Source organism: Sus scrofa, chromosome 8 (assembly GCF_000003025.6).
Source record: "Sus scrofa isolate TJ Tabasco breed Duroc chromosome 8, Sscrofa11.1, whole genome shotgun sequence".
Classification (NCBI taxonomy): Eukaryota; Metazoa; Chordata; class Mammalia; order Artiodactyla; family Suidae; genus Sus; species Sus scrofa.
Window position 1 is genome coordinate 39,030,852 of NC_010450.4, and position 18,275 is coordinate 39,049,126.

General features: G+C 44.3%; 1 protein-coding gene across 7 annotated transcripts in view; it reads left to right on the forward strand.

Moving 5' to 3' along the window:
- Positions 1-18,275, forward strand: part of DCUN1D4 (defective in cullin neddylation 1 domain containing 4) — a 78,035-nt gene that overhangs the window by 48,167 nt on the left and 11,593 nt on the right. For all 7 annotated transcript variants that reach the window (XM_005666642.3, XM_021101201.1, XM_021101200.1 and 4 more), the window contains 2 exons: positions 1,891-1,982; positions 9,651-9,759. In XM_005666642.3, coding sequence (XP_005666699.1) covers positions 1,891-1,982; positions 9,651-9,759 — 201 coding nt within the window. The remainder of the gene's footprint in view (positions 1-1,890; positions 1,983-9,650; positions 9,760-18,275) is intronic.

Below are 18,275 nucleotides of genomic sequence, written 5' to 3' on the forward strand. Positions count from 1 at the left end.
CCTCTCCACCCCCGAGTCTTGGACGGCCTCCGTGCTTTCCTCTGCAGAGCCCTGGAGAGCTCGCAGCCGGAGGCACCTCTGAAATGTAGCATTGTCTTTTATATCTTCAGGTATTTAGTAAACACACCGTCACTATCTCGGTGCCACCTTTTCTCTAACGCAGCAAAGTGAAAAAGTGACGCGCAGTGCCAAAGCCCAGAGCTGTCGCTGTTCCTGATACCTGCAGTTTCAGAAGATCCACCGAAAGCAAGGATGGTGCCCACTGTGAAGTGATCGGGCTGCCACTCCCCCTGTCCCAGGCTCAGTGCTGCTGAAGTGGAATGTTGGGCCACTTTAAAATCATTGCTTCCCAGGAGTTCTCATTGTGGTTCCACGGAAACAAATCCAACTAGTATCCATGAGGATGCGGGTTTGATCCCTGACCTCGCTTAGCGGACTGTGGATCTGGCATTGCTGTGAGCTGTGGTGTAGGTAACAGATGTGCCTCGGATCCTGTGTTGCTGTGGCTATAGAATAGGCCAGCAGCTATAGTTCCAACTCGACCCCTAGCCTGCAAACTTCCATTTGCCATGGTGCAGCCTTATAAAAAAAAGGCCAAAAACAAAAAAATTGCCTCCCAATGTATATAGTTGAATTCACAAATGTGAATGTATTTGTGATATAACTCCACTGTCTATGCCCGCCACCTACCTTTTGGGTTTTTTGCTTTTGTTACATTTTTTGTATTTTTTAGGGCCACGCCTGTGGCATACGGAGGTTCCCAGGCTAGGGGTCAAATCGGAGCTGTAGCTGCTGACCTACAGCACAGCCATAGCAACTCGGGATCCGAACCGCGTCTGCGACCTACACCACAGCTCACGGCAACACTGGATCCTTAACCCACTGATTGAGGCCAGGGATCCAACCTACGTCCTTATGGATGCTAGTCACATTCATTTCCACCGAGCCATGATAGGAACTCCCCTTTTGGGTTTTTATCACCTTGGTCTTTTCATTTTCACTTAATTAATCTTAGAAACCTTGCTGTTTTCTGCACCCTGCGGTGCACCTTGCTCTTTTCGTTTTAACTTAGTAAAGTCTTGGAAACTTCCATGTTTATACTGATGGCCCTTCTTCCTTTGTCTTAATGGTGGCATCGTATGCCTTGGTACGGAATGTGTTTCACAAAGGAGCATTTAACTAATCCCATATTAATAGACATCTGGTTGCTTTCAGTCTTTTACTACTACAAATGGTACTCTAGGTAATCTTGTTGAATAAACATCTTTGTGTACATGTGCAGGTATAAATATAAGATAACTTTCCGTCGGGGGTGGGGGCGGGGGGTGGGGACTGCTAAGTCAGCAGCTGGTTTCAGTTTTGATGGATACTGCGGAACTGGCCTTGGGAGAGGTTAATCGCTTTGCACCTGCACCATCACACCTACTTAAGAGTTCATGTTTTTCCAAACCCTTGTCGGTGGACAGAATTATCATTTAGGTGTTTGCCAAACTAGAACTCTTTTTTTTTTTTTTTTTTTTTTTTTTTAAATGGCCGCACCCACAGCATATGGCTAGGGGGAGAATCAGAGTCACATCCGCTGGCCTGCACCACAGCCATGGCAACGCTGGATCTGAGCGACCCACACCGCAGCTTGCGGCAACACCGGGTCTTCAACCCACTGAACAAGGGCAGGTTGGAACCCGCATCCTCACGGAGGTTATGTTGGGTCCTTAACATGCTAGGCCACAGTGGGAACTCCTAGAACTCATTTTTGGAGTTACCCTATTCTTCTTTCAGTAACAAGACTCTAGCGAACAGAAGCATTCAGCATGTTTTAATGTATTTGATGGCTGAGATTTGTCCTCCTGATTTGATTGGTCTTTCTGTTCTGTTTTGTTTTTTAAACAGGTAGTTATGCTTGTCCTAGCTTGGAAATTGGATGCACAAAACATGGGCTATTTTACTCTACAGGAATGGTTAAAAGGAATGACCTCTCTACAGTAAGTCCTGAGGCTGCCCTGTGGGGGTGGGAGGGCCCGCTCCTCCCCTGGCTGCCTCCCCCCAGGACCTCCGGGGGACCCCGGGTGGGGTGACTGGAGGAGATCTGGGCAGGCTTCATCTGTGGCCCTGGGTGTAGAGACGAGCCCCATTTTTGTGTGGTGAGGACGGCTATTATGGAGGAATTTTAGCAATTGACGTTTTTAAATAATGAGTATTGTTTATTTCAATATTCTTCTACAGCAGCTCAGTAGAAGTAGGCCACACTTTTCTCAGATATGTAATTTAGAAGTCTCTAATGGCCATACTAAAGTAAAATGAAACAGGTGAAATTCATTTTCATGTATTTCATTTGACCCTAAATATCTATTATTGCGCTAACGTAATCAATGTTTTAAAAAATCAATGAGGGGAGTTCCCGTCGTGGCGCAGTGGTTAACGAATCCGACTAGGAACCATGAGGTTGCGGGTTCGGTCCCTGCCCTTGCTCAGTGGGTTAACGATCCGGCGTTGCCGTGAGCTGTGGTGTAGGTTGCAGACGCGGCTCGGATCCCGTGTTGCTGTGGCTCTGGCGTAGGCCGGTGGCTACAGCTCCAATTCGACCCCTAGCCTGGGAACCTCCATATGCCGCGGGAGCGGCCCAAGAAATAGCAAAAAGACAAAAAAAAATTAAATAAATAAAAAATCAATGAGCTATTTTACCTTCCTTTTTCATACTAAATCTTCAAAATCTGGTGCATATTTTACTTTATGGTACATTTAACTTGTGGTACTTTATGGTACTGCATTTCAGGTGCTCAGAAGCCACGTGTGTCTAGTGGCTGCTATACTGGATAGTGCAGCTTTATAGCTTTAAACAGAGTATTAACATCTGATACATAGTTAGAAAAAAAATCGAGTAAGTATAACTTAAAAGTGGAGATATTTGCTATTTTTTATTTATGTTAGATCTTCATTACCCAAGTGATTAAAAAGGAATAATGGGGAGTTCCCACTGTGGCTCAGCAGTAATGAACCCAACTAGTAACCATGAGGATGAGGGTACGCGATCCCTGGCCTCACCCAGTGGGTTAAAGATCCAGCTATGAGCTGCAGTGTAGGTCACAGACACGGCTCAGATCTTGCATTGCTGTGGCTGTGGTGTAGGCCAGCAGCTGCACCTCTGATTCAACACCTAAATAATAATAATAAAGATTCTGTTTATGTTACCTGGCCCAGAATTGAGGGAAAAGATCACTGGTTTTACATGTTCTCTTTGTGCTTGCATGCGTGTGTGTCTGTATGTGTGTACGTGTGCTAAGAGTTTCATTCAGGAAAACCTAAGTTGCTGTCCACTCTTTTCCACTGAAAGATACACTTGAGGTGGATGATGAGACATTTCAGATGCTGTTGGGACGTGAAGTGCTAATTCTTTTTTTAATTTTTTTTTTTTAAACTAATTCTTAATATAGTCACTGAAGTACTGGGAACGGCTTCTCTTTTCCTATTCACTTTAACTAGGGATGATAGACTTCAGGTTTTTTTTACTGGATTAACATTGGAATCGAAATGGTTTTATGGCTTTATTTAAATAATTGTGGAATCCGTCAACTTGCAATATCCTTGTCTGCGTGTTGTTGGTAATAATGCTTTATTTGCATTGGGCTTTATCCTGAGGCCTTTTCACTGTTCTCTCCCTTGGGCTTCCCAGCTACCCAGACAGAGCAGGCTTCAGCCTACACTTTGTACACACCAGGAAATGAGGCCTCGAGGGCCTTGGAGATGGGCGGGAGCGAGTGATAGGGCTGGGAAGAAAACCTCAGACCTCAGATTCTTCAGTCACACTCTTCCTGTAACAACTGTTATCTGATGACAGACGAGTTTCAGGTAACAGTCAAATCACACTTTTACAAACACATTTTCCTCTCAGCATGCTCTAGAATTTTAGGATCAAGCCTCTGGAATCTCTTAAGATGGTGTTTGTCGTGTTAGGGAACATCTCCTTATAATTGTAAGCCATCTGACTCCTGCACTGTTTTCCTCGCTGCCTCTCTTTGATCCTTTCTGGATAGAGCACGCAATGGCTGCTCCTTTTTTAAGTACCCTTGTAACGATGGATGCTTGGCTAAATCAAGACTTTTTTTTTTTTGTCTTTTTAGGGCCGCCCCTGCGGCACATGGAGGTTCCCAGGCTAGGGGTCAAATCAGAGCTGTAGCTGCCAGCCACAGCCACAGCCACAGCCACGCCAGATCCAAGCCTCACCTGTGACCTACACCACCGCTCACGGCAACACTGGATCCTTAACCCACTGAGCAAGGCCAGGGATCGGACCTGCATCCTCATGGATACTAGTCAGATTCATTTCCGCTAAGCCACCATGGGAATTCCTAAATCGAGATTTCATTTAAGGCTTTAGAGGAGGCAACATCCACATTTTCCCAGGCTCATTTACGTTTGTCTTAGGAGGGTATAACATCCATTTTTGTATAGTTCTAGAGTCCTTTTTATGTTTGCCTTTACAAAAGACTATTACACAAGACTAAGTCTTGCCTGTGTTTTGAGTATCACATCTCCTGGGAGTTGAAATACACAGTTTCCTGGAAGAGGTCTCCGTGTATGTTTACTGGGTGTGGGGGACTTGGTCAGCTCTCTGTTGGGAGCTCTGCTGGCCACTTTATGTGACGAGCTGGTGGATTCCTATAGGATGCTGCCACTTGGTTCTTATTCATGATGTAGTTGAGCCGCTGTAAAGGAATTAAAGACTCGGCTTTCTTTTGTGCTATGAAACTCTGAGATTAGTTTCCTCATCAGTGAGGTGAAGATCATTATTCAGAATAAGCTTTAAGGTTCTTTGTAGTTTAAAAATAGTGCCATCTCAAGTTTTAAGAACTTCCACCCCCTCTCCCTCCTCCCTCCCTGGATTTGTCATTTGTTCAGCAAATATTTGAAGGGCAGGGCTGTTCCAAGCACAGTATTCTGGGTCCTGGGGAAACAAAAGCCACGAACAAGACAAAGTCCATTTGGGGCACAGCAGTGTTCAAGCAAAAACATCCAAAAGTAATATCACTTCTCTTTATACTACTTGAATTAACTAAATAAGTACTTGTATTTATGAGTACGTAAGAAAACCCATCTAGTACATAAGAAAACTCAGAGGCTAATCATTTATATGCTCTAAAGATGGAAAGTAGTCCTTGGTTTGAATGACCTGTCGTGTCTTCTTTTGGATTTTTTTTCTTTTTTGCCCATTTTTGGCTTTGTTAAGCCTGTCCGGTGAACTTTTTTGGACTCAAGCTGGAATTAAAGTATATATGACAAAGCCTTTTTTAAAAAGTTGTTACTGTAAGTGGGAGCATGCTAGACGTAGGAAGCCCATGAGTTTTGGAACCGGTTTAGAATTAGTCCTGCCACTTCCTGGGTGTCCTGGTAGCGCCCATAAAACTAGGGAGGTGAAGTGATGAAATGTGGCTTCCCCATCCCCTGGAAATCAGTCTGCATGGCACTGTCCAGGGGAGCTGGGAGCTCGGCTCCTGGGGCTGTGTTCTGCCCAAGTCTAGGACGAAGTGCATGCAGCAGCTATGGGAAACATCTGTCCCCAGGCTCCCGAGATCGATCTCAGCCAGAAAAGGCACCGCTCTTGTTTGAATTGACTGTTTTATTTATTGCCTTGTTCCAGCATGTGGGTTTCAGGTTGTCTCTGATGAATTAAGCTTATAGGGTGTTTAAGTGAAACAACCCTCTCCCCCGGAAAAAAGGGTATTAGAGTTGTAGCTAACTTTGCACAAGAACTGATGATGGGCTGGGGAAATACCCTGGGGCTAAGTGAAGGGGTAAAGGCTGTCCCAAGGTCATTGGGTAGGGGCGGGGGGTACTACCTTTAACTTTAGAACCATTGAGGATTATGATCTGATTCCTCTTGCTTCTGAGTATGTTAAGGCAGCAAAACAAAGAAAGGATTCCCCAATATGTGTATATTTTATTGTGGGAAATGATGCCCCCTAGCGGTGGGTGCTATCACTCTGACTGCCACAGGTTTTCCTTATACATGGTACCCAGAAAAGCAGAGGGGAATGGATTGAATCCAGTGGCTGCTTTCTGAAAGGTCTCAGGCCAAGCCTGCTTTTCACAGGCCCTTGGTTAGAACCCAGTCCCTCTGCAGAAGACCTTGTCGAGGGGCACTAGGTGGCAACCTACGGTTCAGACAGGGTGACTCAGTGGCCTGTCTCCCTGGTGGGGTCAGTCCACACACTCCATGGGGACAAGGCCCCTTTTAAAGCAAATTAAACCCTTTATTGACAGTGTCATCTCTAACCCATGCAACCGTCCTTCATAGATACACAAAGGGAAAAACTGACTTTGGGGCATTTTATGCTTGACACCGCAGACAAGCTCTCTGAGCATCTTGCGGACGGAGGCGCGTCTTTTGCCCGTGCGGCTGGACTCACTCCCAGGCATGCAGCAGACCTTGGCATTCCATTTGAAGCAACTCTGTTTTCTTTTAGCTCTGCAGTGGCTGCCTAATGAGTGGTTCCCACTCTTGAATCTGTTGATACAAACAACTGTTCTTTCTTTCATTGGGCAGGATGAAACTAAGCCACTGGCCCAAATCTGGCCAATTTCCTGTGGTTTTTGTCCTTAATCTGCTTTTCAAGTGAAGAGGGGAACCTCAGCTCTTAGATGTTTTGGGCTTAGCTGGTTTTCCTCCTCTTGGACCCTCCCCCATATGATTACTAATAAAATGGTGTTTGTTATTTATACCCATGGTAAGAAAATCAAGCCACGCACTAGAATGCCCTAGTCCCTGCTCCCACTCCTGCCTCACGACTCCCACTTACTCTTGCTTGTGCATCCTTCTAGCCTCTGTCACCCCTCATTTAGGTTCTGGCACTAGATCTCTAACTGCCTATCTGTCTAACCTTCCTCCACAGACATCCTGATGGCAGTCTTTCCCATGGTCAAGGAGAAGGCTTCCACTGTTTCTAGAATTCACCACCCCTCCTCCCCAAACCACTGGGGACCACAAAACCCTTTATGGTCTGGCCCCACTTCTGTCAGCTTCATCTTGTACCACTTCCCCTCTTAACTCTACCCAATCTAGTCCCTCTGTTTTTCTTTTAGGTTCTGGGCCTGACGTGCTCACTTCTGCCACTGGGCCTTTGCACATTCTGTTTCTTTAATCTGAAAAGTCTTCTCCAAAAACATCTAGTTTGTGCTTTCAGCCCTCAGCTTGCACGCCAGTCCCTTAAACAAGCCTTTTCTGCTAAAATATCCTGATTTTAATCTTAGTCTTCCAACATCATGATGAAATAAAGGACATTCTAAATTGTTGTAAACTCATAGAAATGAGACATCTGCTCTAACTTTTGGTTGTTAGATATTTTATCATCTCAGTAGATCAGTAGATCATCTCAGTAGATCTATTTTGTAAATAGTTACAAAAAAGAAGCTTGCACATATTTATTGCTAAAAAAATCAGTACATTCTGTTATAAACCATATTTTGGTTTATAAAGTATGTAAAATATTTACATTGATAATACCTGTGACATGTATTATCTATATACTTAGTAGGAGGTAAAGGCTCTACAGAGGAGCACAAGGGAACACATCCCACATTGAAACGCTTTAATATGGCCAGTGAAAATGGTGACTCCTTGTTCTCATTTTTAAGGGCTTGACATTATGAACAGAAAATTAGTTTGTAAAAATAACCAGTTAGTCTGCTTCCTTAAGAAAAATAAACATTGTGTCACTTACACGTGAAAATAGGTCATAACCACCAGGGCTCCCTGGAGAAAGAGCCGATTTCAAGTCTAGAGTAGCCAGAGGACAAGGTGAGCTGGAATATCTTGTGCCAGAAAGTGAGGACATGCTCAGAGACTGATGGTGACATGTCAGAAGGACACAGGAGCCAGCAGAAAGGGCTGCTGCCCAAATGAGGATAATTTGTGCATCAAAAAGAATGAAGACAGTAGCAGGTTATAGCACTGAATAAAAAAGCCAAAATCCTTAAGTCCAGAAAATAAAGGTTTCAGTGAGTAGAACTCTTTATAGAACACTTCCCAACTGGTAAATGTAAAAGTACGATAGAATTAGAAAAATCCGGAGTTCACATCATGGCTCAGTGGTTAACGAACCTCATTAGTATCCATGAGGATGCGGGTTCCATCCCTGGCCTCACTCAGTGGGTTAAGCATCTGGCGTTGCCATGAGCTGTGGTGTAGGTTGCAGATGCAGCTCGGATCCCGAGTTGCTGTGGCTCTGGCGTAGGCCGGCGGCTGCAGCTCCAATTCAAGCTCTAGCCTGGGAACCTCCATGTGCCAAGGGATCGGCCCTCAAAAGACCAAAAAAAAAGAATTGGGAAAAGCCACCATCTTGCATCTTCAGGTATGAAATCATTTCAGGCAGGGATCATCAACAGATGCGAAAACCACCCGGTGAAAGGTTGTTGAGGAACGGAATTCACAGTCTCAAGGTCTCATCCCCCAGGTTACATACTGTTTCAGAGCAGGGAAGGGTACTGTTCAGTGGAGAGTCTGGTGGGCGCTACCTTAACCAAATGAACGCGCTGAATATCACCAGGATTGTGACAGACTGGTGTCAGGAGCGTCCTCATGGACTGTGCTGAGAAGGACATCACGGGAGTATTTATTTATTTTATTTATTTATTATTGTTATTATTTTTTTTTTTTTTTTGCCTTTTCCAGGGCCTCTCCCAGGGCATATGGAGGTTCCCAGGCTAGGGGTCTAATTGGAGCTGTTGCTGCCGGCCTACACCACAGCTACAGCAACACGGGATCCGAGCCTCGTCTGCGACCTACACCACAGCTCACGGCAACGCCGGATGGTTAACCCCCTGAGCAAGGGCAGGGACCAAACCCGCAACCTCATGGTTCCTAGTCGGATTCGTTAACCACTGCACCACGACAGGAACTCCGTCATGGGAATATTTAAATACAATCATAGGGAAATCCTCTGATAAACAGATTCTGCAAAACAGCTAGTCTGGTCTCTTAAAAAATGACATTGTCAAGAAAGACTGAGAAAAGGTGGGACACCCTTCTAGAGACAAAGAGAATAGACCCCTGAAAGCAATGCATGAGGCTTGCCTGGATCCCCAGTGAGAAAAAGCGGCAGCTATAAAGACAGTTGGGAAATCTGCACATGGGTCATGGATTAGTTGAGAAAGTCAGCGTTTCTAGAACATGAAGAGTGATAGTGGCATTTAGGTGTTTAGGAGTAAAGTGGCATCGCTGGCAGCACGCTTGCAAATGGCACAGAAAAAAGTGGACTCTCATGCTCCAGGTCTGTTTCTTTTTTAGTTTTTTTGGTTCTTTGCTATTTTTTCATTTAAATTTCCTACATGCTAACTCGTTTGTGCAGTTGAAATAAAACTGCAGTATATGCATGTTGAAAAAGAGAAAGAGTGCAGATAGGTGAGAGAACACAAAGGTACCCCCGCTCCTGGTGAACCAAGGGGATGAGTATTTGGGTGCTTACTTACCATAATTCCTTCAGCTTTTCTGTACCTTTGAAATTTTCAAAAATAAAATGTGTAGACAAAAAAGAGCTCGTCATGGACATGTTGCAACTCCAAGGTTTTTATCCTGTCTTTTGGTATTGTGTTTTCTGTTGCTGCCCCACGTAAGAAAAAAACTCAGATTTTAATTTGCCTTTATTCTGTTTTTCTAGATGTGATACAACAGAAAAACTCAGAAATACCCTGGATTACTTAAGATCATTATTAAATGATTCTACAAACTTTAAACTTATTTACAGATACGCGTTTGACTTTGCTCGGGTGAGTTCTCTGGAGCCTCTCCAGCTGTTTCCCTCTCCCCCTCCCCTTCTTCCTGCCGCTTGAGGTTTGTTTTACATGCTACAGCAAGGAATTCGAATAAGCTACTCCCAGGATGCTAGTTAGAATGTCCTTCTACACAAACGCCTTCCGCACAAACTGATTCTGGGTGAGAATGTGGTATGTCAGCAAAAAAACCTCTCGCGACAGACCTTTGATAGCTCTTGAGCTTGGCTTGGAAGTACCTGATGGACGGGTGTGTAATAGACACTGTTCTAAACGTCTCTTAGGCCAACTTGGGAAAGCTTTGCCTTCTCAAAAACCGCAAACCTTCCCCCATCGAGGTTGCTGGAATAAGCCACTCAGATGCAAGCCAGTTTCCTTTGGGGCGCTGTATGGTATCTGGAAATCATTTGAATTTCAAACGTAAGCTGCTTTCACTGGGCATAACTCAACTGTCCTTCCTAGTCCTCATTTTGAAAAGTGGTCATCTTGCTTGTCACATAGTGAGCCAGTCCAGGTACGTGACACTGGTTCTTCTGGGGTGAAATAAAGCTGTATTTCTCAGCCTGGTCACATGGCTAGTGCATTCTGAGGTACAGTTGGTACTGTATTCATTCACAGCCCACAGCCCATATGGACTATTATTCTTTATTGCAGAGTGATGGTTTCTGTGATGTGTCTGTGTTTGATTGGTTCCGGTGACTAGGCTTTCTTCATTGATGATTCTTTTAAATTTTTTTTTTTTTTTTGGTAAAGCAGAGAACTCAGGGACAAATAATTCTTTTTTTCTTACCACCATGTTGGTCTTTGTCACTTTTCCCTCACTTTGGCTCTATTAGTTCAGCACCAAAGGTTTATTTGCTGGTGAATTCTGGTGCATCTACAAGAACATGTTAGTTTCCGGTGGTGTTCCCCTTCGTGAGTTTTTGCATTGCATTTGCAACTTTCAAATAAAATCCGGACATGCATGAAAATGTATAGATGTTAGCAATGGTATGGTGAAATGCAGACGCAGTGTTTCACTAAATGGCATTTATCAAATTGTATGTCGAAGTTGTTTCGCCAGAGACTTTTAGAATAGATGCATAGTTTCTAGGATTAAATATTTTCTTTCATAAGATTTTTTTCCTTCCAAAGTCCGCTGTTTCTTACTGTATGGGTGAAAGTTTGTTTAGAAGCATTATGCCTTCTCACCAAAATAAGCTGAATTTTCAAACTCTCTTGTTTGGGGGTGAAATTTTCCCATGTGATATATGCTGCTTTAGAACCAGGGTCCGTTTTACTCCTCCCTGGCTTTCTGTCCCCTTCTCTCTCGGTCACCGAGGCCCGTCTGGTTGCCTCGGGGTTGAGGCCGTGCTCCTCCTCGCCTGCACTGCCACAGCGGCCTTGGCTCCACGCGCTCTCTCCCACCCATCAGTAGGGTGGTACCTTTCCCCTCCATGTGAATGGAGTGCTTCACCGTGTGATGGTTCGCTTGCTCCCCCAGCATCTCTGACAGGTGAGGAGGAGAACGGTGGGCCCCAGAGGAGTGGAGAAATCGGGCCAAGGCCACTGGGTTGCTCAGCAGTAGGTCCAGGACTCACATCAGGTCTGGCTCCAGCTCCCGAATGCAGGTCACCCAAGGCCCTCGCAGTCCAGTCCCCAGCGCCCTCTCCCAAGAGACACCTGTGCTGTGCTGACAGCGCATTAGCTCTTCCCCAGCCGCCGCCCGCCTCTGTGCCTTTTTGCTCCCTGCCTTCGGTCATGCGAGGCTCTCCCTGGAGCCCAGTCTGTACCCGACAGCTCTCTCTGGCATTGTGCTTCCTGCTTCCACTTCCACGCAGCCCTCCTGGATCGTCCCATCCTGGAGAGACCCTGTGCCTTCCCTTATGTAGCCCTCATATCCCTCTAGCTTGGCTTTGGAGTTTGGGGACAGCCCTTAATTTGTTTCTGACAGATTAAGGGGCTGTGTGTTTTCTTTCTTCATATCCCTGGTATCGGGCTACAGAGATCTTTGCTTTTAGGAGAGTATCAATAAATAGCAGTGAATTAAGCCCTTTTATGCAGTGACGAAGAACAGCCACCCATATTTAGTCATTACCAAACAGATTCAATTCAGCTAAAATATGCTCTAAGGATGAATTTGTTGTTGAATCCTTTCGTTTTGTTTAGCTGTATCCCACAAGTTTAGATGTTATATATTCATTTGCATTCAGTTTCCCTTGTGACTGTTTTGGACGCATGAGTTATTTAGAAGTATGCTGTTTGTTATTTTCCAACTGTTGAGGATTTTCCAAGTAATCTTTCTGTCATTAATTCTGGTGTGGTCAGAGAAGATACTCTGTACAATTTCAGTCCCGCTCAATGTATGGAGACTTGATTTATGGTCCAGAATATGGTCTGCTGTGATGAATGTTTTATTTATACCTGAAAAGAATGACCATTCTGCTGCCGTTCAGTGGAATATTTTAGAGATGTCGATTAGGTCAAGTTGGTTGATAGTATCGTCAGGTCTTCTGTATCCTCATCGATTTCTGACTGCTGTTCTGTCATGATGAGAGGAGTGTTAACCTCTCCAATTATAATTTTTCCTGTTGCTCGTATCATTTTTCGTTTCATGTATTTCGAAGCTCAGACATTAGGTTTAGAAATACTTAGTATTATCTTGAAGGATTGACCCTTTAGCATTATGAAATGTCTCTCTAACTCTGATAATATTCCTTGTTCTGAAATGTACTTTGTCAGATATAAATATAGCCATTTCTGCCTTTTTTTTTTTTGGATGGAGACCAATTTTATTTTTTTATTTTTTTTTTTTTTATTTTTTTTTTTTTATAATTTTTTTTTATTTTCCCACTGTACAGCAAGGGGGTCAGGTTATCCTTACATGTATACATTACAATTACATTTTTTCCCCCACCCTTTCTGCTTTTTTTTTTTTTGTCTTTTTGCTATTTCTTTGGGCCGCTCCAGCAGCATATGGAGGTTCCCAGGCTAGGGGTTGAATCGGAGCTGTAGCCACCGGCCTACGCCAGAGCCACAGCAACGCGGGATCCGAGCCGCGTCTGCAACCTACACCACAGCTCACGGCAACGCCGGATCGTTAACCCACTGAGCAAGGGTAGGGACCGAACCCGCAACCTCATGGTTCCTAGTCGGATTCGTTAACCACTGCGCCACGACGGGAACTCCTGCTTTTTTTTTTTTTTTTTTTTTTTTTTAATTAAAGTCTGTGTGATACATCTTTTCCATCCTCTTACTTGAAACCTAATTTGTGTCTTTATAAAGTGGGTTTCTTACAGATCGCATATGCAGAGTTGGGTCTGACAGTATATATCTTAATTGAGATGCTTAAAGTATTTACATTTAGTGTATGTATTGGTATGGTTAGGTTTATATCTCCTGTGTTGCAATTTTTATTTCCCTTTTTGTCCATCTGGTTTGGTTCCTTTGTTCCTCTTTTATGACCTCTTTTGGATTGAAGTTTGTTGTATTAGATTCCATTTTAATCATTCCATTCCACTTTTGTCCTGTTAGCTTGTATCTCTGTGGTTTTGTGCGTGATTGTTCTGGGTTTTACAGCCAACATCTGTAAATTTTCACAATCCATTTTCTAGTAATGTAATACCGCTCCATGTATAATGCAAGAACCCTTCCAACAGCGCACTTTCATTGTGCCCTTCCGTACGTTTTGCTGCTGTCATACATTTTACTTACGTATGTGCAGCGTAGCTCGCAATATATTTAGTCTTCTTAGGTTGCTGTCACAACATACCAGACCAAACAGCTTAAAAGTAACGGAAATTTATCTCTCACAGTTCTGGAGCCTGGGAAGTCCAAGATCGTGGTGCCAGAAGGATAGGTGTCTGGCCAGAGCTGTCTTCCTGGAGGATGTCTTTGTGCTGCAGCCACACACACGGAAAGGAGGAGGGATCTCTTCCAGTCTCTTTCAGGGGCTCTGCTCCATAACCATCCAGGCACCTCCTGTTAGCATCACCTTGAATGTTATGATTTGAGCATAGGAATTTGGGGACACAGTCACTTAAATCATAGCATATATTGACGCCATTTTTGCTTTCAATAGACAAAAATATCTTCCATATTTACCCAAATATATACCACTCTTGTGTTCTCCTACTTCCTTTTGTGTGGATCCAGACTTCTCTCTTGGCATCATTTACCTCCTGTCTAAAATATTTCCTTCAGCATTTCTCATAATACAGATTTTCTGGTGATGATTCTCTAAGCTATTATTTTCCCTTCAATTTAGAAGGTTTTTCTCTGGAAAAAAGAGTCTAGTTTGACCATTTGTTCTTTTTGTACTTTGATGATATCCTTCCATTGTCTTCTGTCTTACAGAGTTTTTGATGGTAAGTCTGGCCTCATTCATTATTCCTTTGACATAATATTTTGTTTTCTGAAGCTTTTATTCTCTACTTATTGCTTCTCAGCAAATTGACTGTGATGCACTTTGGAATAATTTTCCTTATGTTTATTCTGGTTAGGGTTTCTTAAGTTTCTAAGTTTTGTGGATTTATGTTTGTAGGAAATTGGAAATTTTCTCAACTGTTATTTCGTCGAATTTTTTTTTCTGTTCTCCCTCTTTCCTCTTTCTGGAACTACAGTTATCCTTAGGTTAGATGCTTGATTTAGTCCCATGAACTTCTGATGCTTGTTCAAGTTTTTTTGTTTTTTGTTTTCCCTTTGGATAATATTTATTACTATATCTTCTAATACCGATCTTTATTTTGCAGAGTCCAATCTGTTGTCAGTCCTAGCCAGTATATTTTTCATTGCAGGTACCATGTTTTCATTTCTCTGAATTCCATTTGCCTCTTTTTTTATACCCATTTCTCTCATCCTGACATTTTCTTCTACCTTCTTGAATATCTAAAATGTCTTTTATATCATGTTTTTAACAACGTTGTCCGCTGGTTCCACCATCTCTGTGATTTCCGTATCTCTTTTTCTTGGCTAAAATTTTATCTTGGTTATGGGTCATATTTTGTAGCTTCTTTGCATTCCTAGTAGTTTTTTTCCCCCCTTTTTTATTGGATGCTGGAAATTGTGCATTTTGTTGGTTGCTGAGGTTCATTGTATTCTTTCAATAATGTTGGATGTAAATTTTTCTGCTGGCGTATAGTTGCTACTTGGAATCAGATTGACCCTTTGAAGGGACCGGCCCAGAGCAGCCTCAGTCTAGGGACCACTTAGCCCCACTAGGACGACAGTACCCTTTTGAGGATACTACCCACGATCCTGTGTCTTAGGAGATTTTCCACTGTTGGCAGTGGGAATACAGACTATTGCCAGCCCTGGGTGAGCTCTGGGAATTTCTGCATACCCTTTTGCAGCGATTTTTTTTTCCCAGACTCAGGTGATTTCCTCACACATGAACAGAGAAGTCCTCGGCCAGTGCCTGGGAAGACACTCTGGATCCCAGGTCCTCTGCGCAGCTCCCACCTTGCTGGCATTTTGCCCCACGAGTTATATGCCTCCTTGAGCCCTGCAAACTCTGTCTTATCCAGCTCAGCAAGTCGGGGTTCTGCTGGGCTGGGTTTGGGTTCCCCCAAACCACCTCCGTGTAGCACGCTGGTGTCACTAGAGGGCTTACGCTCTTTCTCAAGGGTGGCATCCCTGTGCTGCATATTGACCAATGCATGAGAGCCTTTGTTTCTTACATTTTGTCTAGTTTTCTGGTTGTTTGAGGTGAAAGGGAGGGGGAAAATCTGGTTTCTTTGACTCCATCTTGGGTGGGAGCGGAACTCAACCGCCCCCCCCCTTTTCCATCCAATCTTTTTTTTTAAAAAACTAGTACAATGACTCCTTAAGACAATAATGCATAATTCCACAGCAGACCTTCTGAAGTAAACTTTAAAAAAAATTTTGGCCACACCCACGGCATGCAGAAGTTTCTGGGCTAGGAATTAAACCTGCACCATAGCAGTGACCCAGGCCACTGCAGGGACAAGAGCAGATCCTTAACCCACTGTGCTCCAAGAGAACTCCCTAAAATTAAACTTTAATAGAAGCTAAACTTTGTTATAGATCCTAAGTATTTTCCATCACAAATAACAATGGCATATGTCAAATATTCTGAATTACGCTTTAATATACCAGGAAAGAGACTATCGTACGTTACCAGAAAATGGTAAAATACCACTTTAACAACTCTCTACCGAAAGTATAGACTTAGGGTGTGATCGTCTTTTCCCTCACCTTCGAACCTTGTAGCCAATTTAAAACTTACATATTACTTGGTATTACTTGATATATTATTTAATACTTAAATGTAACTTGGTTATAGAGTTATATTATTTTTCTCCTAATTTTACTTTTAACCTGAACTTATATATAGTCCTATGGATGTCATAGAATCGTGAAACTGTACAGATGAAAGGAACCACAAGACGACACTTGGTCCAGTCTTGGTCATCATGCAGGTGATGAGACTGAGGGTCAGAGAGGAGGGCACAACCCTGGGGGCAAAGCTCTGCCCCCGTGGTGCAGACCAAGGCCTGTGCACGGAGCCACACTGCCCTCCCTACTCAAAACTGTTACCATCCTGTGGTGTCCGGTTAGAGGAAGGTGGTGGGATAGAAACTCAAGGGCCGGGAGTTCCCGTCGTGGCTCAGTGGTTAACGAATCCGACTAGGAATGATGACATTGTGGGTTCGATCCCTAGCCTTGCTGGGTGGGTTAAGGATCCAGCACTGCCGTGAGATGTGGCGTAAGTTGCAGATGCGGCTCGGATCCCCAGTTGCTGTGGCTGTGGTATAGGCCAGCAGCTACAGCTCCAATTAGACCCCTAGCCTGGGAACCTCCGTATGCTGCGGGAGCGGCTCAAGAAATGGCAAAAAAAAAGAAACTCAAGGGCTGACATGGCCAGTGCCTTCGTACATGAGGAATTTTGTCTGAGTATTGTTACGTTTAGGGTTCCCCCCCCAATGTAAATTATATGTGCTATGTAAACAAATATTGTTATATGGATTCCTTTAAGTAAAACAGCCATTTTTATCTTGATCCCGTCAAAAGGACCTAGTGAGGATAAGATTGGACAAAGAATGAGATAAAAGATGTATAAATATGGTGATTTTTTTGTTGACCTGGGACTGGTTTATTCAATATCAGTTAAGTCCAGCTTTTCTACATTCTCTGGGGCAGAGACAAGGTACTGTGGTGAAAGTCACGGGGAGAGTTGCCACTTTGGGTTCTGAGCAGGATGCAAGCTGGGCTGAGTGAGGCGCCGACAGCAGCAGCATCTTAGCCTGGCTGAGAGACGGCACCAGAAGTGCCAGGACACCGCTTTCGGATGTCTTTTTTTTTTCTTTTTTCTTTTTAGGGTTGCACCCGCAGCAAATGAAGGTTCCCAGGCCAGGGGTTCAATTGGAGCTGCAGCTGCCAGCCTATACCACAGCCACAGCAATACGGGATCCGAGCCACATCTGTGACCTACACCAGAGCTCAGGGCAACTTGGAATCCTTAGCCCACTGAGCAAGGCCAGGGATTGAACCTGCGTCCTCATGGATCCCCAGCCAGGTTTGTTTCCATTGAGCCTCAACGGGAACTCCTCAGATTTCTTATAGCAGGGCAGCACTGCCTCCTGCAGCCTTAATGCAGCAAGGGGAGAGTGATGCAGAGGATTGAGAGAAGTTTGTGGGCTCCGGGTAGCAGTGTGGGTAGGAGTCGAGCGGAGCCTTCCTAGAGTGACTGGAGTGGATCCAGACAGAATCAGAGAGGAAGTGAGTTAGGTAGGAGAAGCTGCTGGATGGAGAGAGGGGAGGCCCTCACGGTGAGGGAGAAGGAAGGACGGGGAGCAAGGAAGAACGGGAGATTCCTCTCTGGGGGGTTTGGGGGGCGAGGGGTGAGTCCTTATTACATTTCCATTCCTTGACGTTGTAACGGAGGGTTTTGTGGAGGCAGAAGACACCAGAGGGAATCCCCCTTCCTGAGAGGTGATCCTGTGACAGTGATTCTGTTGTTACAAGGTGATCCTCACAGCCTGTCCCTTGATGAACCCACTTTTCCAGCAGTGGAAGATATTGGTGCTTTTTTTTTTTTTTGTCCTTTTAGGGCTGCACCTGTGGCACATGGAGGTTCCCAGGCTAGGGGTCTAATCAGAGCTGTAGCCTCCGGCCTACACCAGAGCCACATCAATGTGGGATCCGAGCCTCATCTGCAACCTACACCACAGCTCAGGGCAACGCCGGATCCTTACCCCACTGAGCGAGGCAGGGGATCGAACCCACAACCTCATGGTTCCTAGTTGGATTCATTTCCACTGCACCACAATGGGAACTCCACCAGGGCTTTTATTTAGTTTCGGAAGAGGCGTGCCAGGAAGGTATAAGAGCTCACAGGGATTAAAGCTATGTCCACGTGGCTTCCACTTAATGGGATGGCTGTGAGTGGGACTCCTAGAATTTGCTCAGGAAATGTGTGCTAGGTCTTGTGTGCAACGCCCCTCTTAGCAGAGACTTCTGCCTAGTTCTAACCTAAAATCCTTTGTGACAATTTGATTCATTTCCTCTTCTAA